The 8,447-nt window shown below is 44.0% G+C and overlaps 1 protein-coding gene across 1 annotated transcript in view; it reads left to right on the top strand.

The window, feature by feature from the left end:
• LOC102792948 (melanoma receptor tyrosine-protein kinase-like) overlaps positions 1–8,447 on the top strand; it is a 37,146-nt gene that overhangs the window by 23,967 nt on the left and 4,732 nt on the right. The window contains exons 7-24 of the mRNA XM_006809276.3: positions 397–538; positions 691–804; positions 876–1,002; positions 1,237–1,310; positions 1,435–1,525; positions 1,908–2,107; positions 2,193–2,325; positions 3,087–3,177; positions 3,664–3,821; positions 3,930–3,962; positions 5,092–5,236; positions 5,397–5,519; positions 5,695–5,793; positions 6,049–6,234; positions 6,931–7,086; positions 7,220–7,295; positions 7,645–7,791; positions 8,090–8,187. Coding sequence (XP_006809339.1) covers positions 397–538; positions 691–804; positions 876–1,002; positions 1,237–1,310; positions 1,435–1,525; positions 1,908–2,107; positions 2,193–2,325; positions 3,087–3,177; positions 3,664–3,821; positions 3,930–3,962; positions 5,092–5,236; positions 5,397–5,519; positions 5,695–5,793; positions 6,049–6,234; positions 6,931–7,086; positions 7,220–7,295; positions 7,645–7,791; positions 8,090–8,187 — 2,193 coding nt within the window. The remainder of the gene's footprint in view (positions 1–396; positions 539–690; positions 805–875; positions 1,003–1,236; positions 1,311–1,434; positions 1,526–1,907; positions 2,108–2,192; positions 2,326–3,086; positions 3,178–3,663; positions 3,822–3,929; positions 3,963–5,091; positions 5,237–5,396; positions 5,520–5,694; positions 5,794–6,048; positions 6,235–6,930; positions 7,087–7,219; positions 7,296–7,644; positions 7,792–8,089; positions 8,188–8,447) is intronic.

The raw sequence follows: 8,447 nt of genomic DNA, 5'->3' as shown, positions 1-8,447 counted from the left end.
AATGTTAAAAGAAAAAAAGGTATCCAAACTTACCCGGGAAAAACGTAGTTTCTTCCACCTCGTTAATTCATAAACTGTAATTAAACACATTTTTAGAAAGCTGAGTTCAGCTGGACTAGCGTCACCTGGGCCCAGCCTGCTGTGTGGCTGCTGAACTGGCCTGCCTGCAGTCTAGACCTTAGGCCAGCTGAGAACATCTGGAACATCACAGAACCAGAAACAAATTTAACAATTTAAAATGAGCTCATATTTTTCTTATTTTCTCAGTTTAAAGATTTGATATGTGTTCTATGTTACATCTGTGTAGTATCACAGCTTTTTCAGAATTGATGTTTTAAAAAACATCTTATTAAAAGACTAAAGGCTGTTTTCTCTGTCTGTCCTCGTGCTCTCCAGGCCTGCAGGGCTTTCAACGATGATGGAATCTGTAAAGACGCGTGTCCACCTTTGAAACGCTATGACTCCATACTTCATCAAGTGGTCGAAAACCCCAACGCCAAATTCACCTTTGGAGCGACCTGCGTCAAGGCCTGCCCACGTACGGACTTACACATAAGTCACATCATCCACCTGTGGTGGTGTCCCTGGAAGCCTCAGTGTGACAGGGTTGAAAACAATGTAGCTTCCAGCTAGAGACCTAAACATGGTCTTTGTCCCTAATGAGCTCTGTTTGCTTCTGTTTGGGTGTAGATAACTACGTGGTGACTGAAGGCTCGTGTGTTCGTTCCTGTAGCAACAGGATGTACGAGGTGAAGGAGAATGGAATCCAACGCTGCAAAGACTGTGACGGACCCTGTCCTAAAGGTAGAGAGCGCGCGAGTGAGAGACACCTGAGAATCAATCAAATCACCTGACCAGCTCTTTCTCTCCTGCAGCATGTGACGGGGTCAGGTTCGGCACTCTGATCAACACCATCGCTATCAACGCCTCCAACATTGACTTGTTTAAGGACTGCACCAAAATCAACGGCGACGTCGTCATCCTTGAATCCTCCTTCACTGGGTGAGGAGCTCCTCCCACTAAACATCACAGGGTTACACTGCGACTTCACGGTAGCTGGATGCTAACAGCATCATACCCACAGCCACACCTCAGCACATCGCCAAAGCTCACCTGTCATGAAACACAAGCTTCATTAAGTTAGCCTGACAGAAATAAATGACTTATTCATGTTCGGTGCAGTCAGCTGAGTAGGCCGTCCTCTGTGTCAACGACTTGTCTGATTTGCTATTCCAGGGATCCGCATTACAACATCCCACCCATGGAGCCCGAGAAGCTGGAGAACTTCAAGACACTGAAGGAAATCACTGGTAGGTCTACAGCCTGAGAGCAATGGGAGTCACACTAACTGAATCTGTAGTTTGTTGCCTTCTGATTCATGGAGTTGTTAAAGTTTTGAAGATTGCAGCAACAGCCAGTGTTTGTGTCGTGCAGGTTACCTGATGATTCAGTTCTGGCCCAAGAATCTGACATCTCTGTCTGTGTTTGAGAACCTGGAGATCATCAGAGGAAGAACGACATTCTCGTGAGTCTCACTGCCCAGAAATACCAGAAATATGTGAAATATGTGGGTTTTCTTTCCAAACTGATAACAGTTTACACTGAGGTTATAAAGGAACTATGACAACTAAACCTCTGAGCTATTCTGGGCCCATAAATCTGCTTCCATAATGGGTGGTTTCTTTTGCACTCTGACAAATGGAAGCTCAACACTGGTTTCATATGTAGATATTTGGTCTGTGTTTTGGTTCATGAAGCCCGTCCTGTGGGTACTCTCATTTCGTTTGACATGATTTGGTAAGCGGAAGAAGATGGATGTTGGATGGATGGTTGTTGGACCAGCAAGAGTGCTGATGGTGGCTCTGTATTGTTTCTGTACCCCCCTCTTATGGACTCTTGCTCTTCAGTAAACACAGTTTGGCCGTGGTGAGCTTGAAGCACCTGCAGTGGCTGGGTTTGCGCTCTCTGAAAGAGGTCAGTGCCGGAGTAGTGGCAGTGAAGAATAACCCCGAGTTATGTTATGTTGGGAAAGACCAGTGGTCCCACCTGTTCAGATCAACCGACCAGACCATTAGCTTGGCGAACAACAGTCCCCCTGATGTGTGTGGTGAGTCAAGAGTTCACGTTCAGCACAGCTATTGAATGAACGAATGTCTGAGAAATAAGACAATATTCTTGTCTCTGCGACACAGAGAGGAACAACCAAACCTGTGACACGGAGTGTACAGATTTGGGCTGCTGGGGTCCAGGGCCCACCATGTGTTTGTCCTGCCGGCAATTCAACCGCAAGGGCCGCTGTGTGGTGTCGTGCAACCTGCTGCAAGGGTGAGTTATAGACTTTAAACATTAGTGAAGCAGTTGCTGTGTCTCTGTGAAGCCTTTTGTCAGGCTTCAAAACAGGCTTTCTGCTGTCCGTTTATATTCAGCCAGAAGCTGAATAAAGTAATCAGCTAAGATTAGCTAGCTTGATTAGCTAGCTCAACCATAAACTTTGTAGATACACAGACATGTATACATGCTAAAAATATTTTAGGTTCTACATATATTTTTATTTAATTCTAAATTTACAGAATCACTACACCCAACACTCAGAGAACGGAGGTTACAGGCATAACCTCAAGCTAACCTGGTGCTGCTGCTAAATTTGGCTGCTACCTTAGCTGCTGCCTAGTCTCTCAATATTCACACTTTACACAATTAATGTCACAAACACAGATGATACACAAACATCTAAAATCAAATAAACTTGTTCTACAGCACACACACATCCAGGTAGAAGTCGTCATTGTCCCTGCAGTCACTACACTCCCCAACATAAATACCAGTAATTCAGATGAGTTTGCTCAGAAACAAATGAAAATAGCTGCACAACAACTCACCTCTGAACAGTTGTTTAGAAGGTTAGTTAATTATGAATTAATTCATTGTAACATGTGAGTCTGTGGGGCTGGACCCCCTGCTGGATACAGCCTTAAGTGGCTATTGGGGGAAATCCATCATTTCCATCAGTGCAGAAAACCGGGCTCTTGTTCCCCCGGTGAGCTTCTGCACACTGACTCTGGATCTTTCTCTGTGTCCTCCTGCAGGGAACCCAGAGAGGTGGAGGTAAATGGCAGCTGTGTCCAGTGTCACCCAGAGTGTCTGCTGCAAACCGGGTCGCTGACCTGCTCCGGACCGGTCAGTGCAGCTTCTACTGCTATTGTTGCCATTGTTGCTAGGAGGAGTGTACAGTATGAAATAGCATCGGACAGTCAAAGCATACACGCAACTGTAACAGCTGCTGATTTTTCTAATTAATACTCCGTACTCTTCTTCAAGTCATGTCTGAACCTGAAAGTTCAAACTTTTTAAGGTTTTGCAAAGCAGATCTTAAAGATTTTGTGTATTAAAAACATATTTTTAGTTCTTTTTGAGATTTATATCAAAAATTAAGGTAAAAAGGGAATAATCAGTAGATGTTAAATTAATCCTGCAGACAAATACAGGAGCAAGGGTGTTAACAACGGGACAGGAAACATGAGGAATCTGTAGATTTTGCTTTGAGAATGAAACATTTTTTGGCACATTTTGTTTTTCTGTAAATATTTTGCTCGTTGTACAAAGACAACAATTATAAATCGTGGTTTAGAAAATGAACATCCCCATCATCATCCCCACCTGCAGGGCCCTGACAAGTGTTCCCAGTGCGCCCATGTTAAAGATGGCCCCCACTGCGTGCCACACTGCCCTCATGGTGTGCAGGGAGAGGGAGGCAAGTTGGTCTGGAAATACGCCGACAGAATGGGCCAGTGCCGGTCCTGCCACCAGAACTGCAGCGAGGGGTGAGGCGCATGCTGCTGAATCCCCGCTGAGGGTGTCGGCAGAGCAGCTGATATTAAACAGAGCGTCTAACACTGGATTTAAGATGTTTTGTGTCTGTGTGTCTGCAGGTGTTCTGGTCCTGGATTGTCTGGATGCAATGGGTAAAAATATATCTTTGGTTGTATCTTAACTGAAATCAACACAGAAAAGATGATGCCAAATAAACTTTTGCATTTCAACAATATATATATATGGAGAGTCTGCCTCTCTCTCTCCCTCTGCTGCTGCTACTTCAATCATGAAACTGATCAATGATTGGCTTTTCTCTCTTGTTTATTTATCGCCCACTTTGCACCAGAAAGAAGAAACCAGCGGCTGAACAACAGCAGCACGTTTAACCTTGATAAGCTGTTGTTAGAATTTATTTAATATTATTTCTACACCAGGATCTTTTTCTACGCAGCTGGCCTAACTGTGCAGGGGCGGATCTAGCAAAGTTTAGCCAGGGGGGCCGATAGGGCATGAACAGGGAAAAGGGGGCACAAAGAAATACTTTTCTTTCTTATTCTCATTTAAAATGTTGAGCTTTTAATAAATAATTATCTGACTCTTACACCCAAAGTTTTAATCTTATGTAAAATGTATAGAAGTCCATTACTGTATATAGTAACTGTTAAGTCTAATATACCCTAGTAAGCTATAGTACTTTTTCCTTTGGGAAGATACCATCTGTGCAGTCTGCAGTTCTGTTGAAGAAAGATGTTGAATCTATTTAATTATTGTAGAAAAATAATTGATTTCTGTGCATTTTTTACACGCACATTAAATTAAAGTTGATTAAGTCGATTAATCATGATGAGGTGGGGGGTGGGGGGTGGTTCCCTTTATTTTTTTGCTGGGAGTTTGCAGCCCTCTTAGGTTATTTAATATTTCTGCTAAGTACTCTTTAAAATACCAGAGTAGGGAGGATGGTGCAGGTTTAAGTTTATTAGATTGATCAGTTTTGCTGAACTATGAAATATTTTGAGTGCAGTGTATTTTTTTACATACAGGTATAACAGAATATTTTTTTACTTGAGTATGAACTTATACAAAATGCAGAAAGATATTTAAAAAAAAGTTTTACTGATTATAAAATGCACTGTATCATATTTATTTCAGTATCGGCCGATATTCAAATTTATGATATCGGTATAGGGAATAGAAAAGTGGTATCGTGCCATCTCCAGTTTGAACAGGACTCTGTGACTCTGCATGCTGTCAGCATCATTTGACACTCTCTCTCCACAGCTCTCTTGCACACTCTACACTGGCGGCCAGTGTGATTGGAGGGCTCCTGCTTCTCGTCATTGTGTCGCTGATCATCTTCGTGTTGCTACGACGAATGCAAATTAAGAGGAAGCGAACTGTACGCCGCCTGCTGCAGGAGAGAGAGGTGAAGACTCTGCTTTTCATTCTGCATTTAAAACGTGATTGATAATAAAATGAATGCATTAATGATGAACCTGGGTTTGATTTGGTTGGTAGCTCCAAAATATGAACTGAAGTCTCTCTACATATGATGCTATTGGATGACTTTTATCATTTAAATGTAGCTGGTGGAGCCGCTGACCCCCAGTGGTCAGGCACCTAACCAGGCACTGCTGAGGATCCTGAAGGAGACCGAGTTTAAGAAGGTCAGGGTGCTCGGCTCCGGCGCCTTTGGGACGGTGTACAAGGTAAATATGTTTGATACAAGAGAAGGATCCCCTCATGGTGGTACTTTAAATGTTTAGTCATGTGAGTGCAGCAGAGGAAATGCTGCTGTCATCCAACACTTTAGTCCAGACTTGAACGCACCACAGCCCAGTCGCACTCCTGCTAGTTGACAGAATAAAGTGTTTGTTTGTTTAGGGTTTGTGGGTCCCTGAAGGCGAGAATGTGAAGATCCCAGTAGCCATCAAAGTTCTCAGAGAGGCCACGTCACCGAAAGCCAACCAAGAAGTCCTGGATGTAAGACTCCTCTGTGTGCTTCTTCTTTTCCCTGCTCTACAAACACATTGTTAGTGACTGTTAAGTATTTTGTGTCTTGAATTTTAAGTCGCTCCACCAAATATCTGCTTTCATGAAGTGGTTTAAAAGCGTTGGATCTTAATCTTGAGCTGATTAAAGGGCTGAAGCTTAACTGAAGTTAAAAATGCTCCACAGCTGCATCTGTAGCTCAGACTTTCCCGTGGATGTTTCTCAGTAACGCTGCTGTCTGTGTAGGAAGCGTATGTGATGGCGAGTGTGGATCACCCTCATGTGTGCCGCCTGCTGGGAATCTGCCTGACATCATCAGTCCAGCTGGTTACTCAGCTGATGCCGTACGGCTGCTTGCTGGACTACGTCCGGCACCACAGGGATAGCATTGGGGCGCAGTGGCTGCTCAACTGGTGTGTCCAGATTGCTAAGGTGAGTAAATGAGGTCAGCAAGACCTCCTCTAAGGAGAAACTCTCCTGCCTGAGGCGCCAGCTCAGTGTGCAGCTCTCTTTAAGCCTGCTGAGATTCATTAATGCAAACACAAGAAACCGTGTGCTAATCTGTTTAGTCCGTTTTAAGTCTGATTTGGATTTTTAAGTGCTGGGAAAATCACAAGGTACAAGGTCAGAGGCTCACAGTGAAACCTGATGAGAGCAGTCTCCATCCATAAAGTGTGCTGATGGGATCGTGGGTGCTGAATATGGAGCTGATGGCAGGAGAAAAACGGGAAAACCTCAGAGATAGTTCATGGATGCAGTGAAGGAGGACGTGCAGAAAGCTGGTGTGACCGATGAGGATGCTGGGAGAGGGGGGAGACGAGCTGCTCTGGCGCCCCCTAAAGGCAGCAGCCTGAAGAAGTTAAACAAAAACAAACAATTTACACAGATGAGTTACAGTCATTTACACATTTTTGTATGAGGCTGTAAACATGTTTATTTCTGCTGTAACTTTTGACATTTTTACACGTGGATCTGTGGACACTGAACGATTGTTGGAGTCAGAATCAGCTGCAGTTTCTGGACTTCATTTCTTTTGCAGACATACTGGTGCTGCAGCCCAGCCAGTTATCACACAGCTGGTTTTACTCATACTGAAAACTTGTGTGCATGCATGACGTTTGTGTGCAGGGGATGAACTACCTGGAGGAGCGTCACCTGGTGCATCGTGACCTGGCTGCAAGGAACGTCCTTTTGAAGAGTCCTAACCACGTCAAGATCACCGACTTCGGCCTTGCTAAGCTACTGACGGCAGATGAGAAGGAATATCACGCTGATGGAGGAAAGGTGTGTTTTCATGTGGCTGGCACTCGGAGACGAGCTGATTTCTATCAGGACAAAACCACAAAAGACTAAATCAGACAGAATGTTGGGCTTCCTCACCTGTCTGTGTGTGTTTGTCTTCCTCTGTTTAACGCAGGTTCCCATTAAGTGGATGGCATTAGAGTCGATCCTCCAGTGGACTTACACCCATCAGAGTGATGTCTGGAGTTACGGTAAGTCAATCTGTGGCTCTCTAGCCTGCACACGGCCCACTGGTTACTTGTTTCACTACACCTGAAAAAGTTATTTTCTTACTGTGACATAAAAAGACAGCTGTTCTATCCAAGCTGGGACAGGCTCCGCCCACGACACTGAATTTGATAAGTGGAAGCAGATGGATGGACATTAATAATAAGAAGATATTTCTGTCTTTTATATACATGCAAATAAAAATGATCATTATCATTAAAATTCTCATCAGGAACAAACCCTCCTTGAACTCATGTTGTTTACTTCGTCTGTTGTTGTGTGACGGAGGTTTTACCAAGTGCTGAGTCTGCTCTAACAGTCGATGGTCTGCAGGTGTGACGGTGTGGGAGATCATGACGTTCGGCTCCAAGCCATACGACGGCATCCCGGCCAGCGAGATCGCCACGGTGCTGGGGAGAGGCGAGCGGCTGCCTCAGCCCCCCATCTGCACCATCGATGTCTACATGATCATGGTCAAATGTAAGACGAGACGCATGTGGTGCTGGTAGAAAAATTGCGCCTTGATGGGAACATGAAGGTGTCAAACTTCTAAATAGTTATGGCGCTTTTTCACAAAAAACTCATCATGTCTCCAAATCGGGCGTCTGTTTGTCTTACAATGGCTCCAGGCTATGGTCTAAATTTCATGAAGTCAGACAAAAAAATTCTACATGAAGTACTAAAAGTTCTTTGGTTAGACGAACACGAATATCTGAGATAAAGTCTGGAGCAGCTCAGCTGTACAGAAGACTGAAAATCCTCCACTTTGCTTCTGCAGGCTGGATGATCGACCCGTCCAGTCGGCCCAGGTTCAAAGAGCTGATGGTGGAGTTCTCCAAGATGGCCAGCGACCCGTCCAGATACCTGGTCATACAGGTAAACCAGGGATTTCATGTCACTTATTTGTATAATAACACTTATAAAAAGATTTTCTTCACTGAGGGTTGGTAATATGGAGATCCTTTATCGTCTGACTGTCCAGATATTTTCTACATGTAATAATATTAATATTATATTATTATATTACATTAATATTGTCTTATTTGTCAGACATTTGTTCATTCAAAAGCTGTGCTGAACGTGAACTCTTGACTCACCACACACATCAGGGGGACTGTTGTTAAACAAGCTAATCG

Source organism: Neolamprologus brichardi, chromosome 9 (assembly GCF_056152115.1).
Source record: "Neolamprologus brichardi isolate AB-2024 chromosome 9, ASM5615211v1, whole genome shotgun sequence".
NCBI classification, from domain to species: domain Eukaryota; kingdom Metazoa; phylum Chordata; class Actinopteri; order Cichliformes; family Cichlidae; genus Neolamprologus; species Neolamprologus brichardi.
The sequence above is the reverse complement of the archived record's forward strand: the minus strand, read 5'-3'. Positions and strand labels throughout refer to the sequence as shown.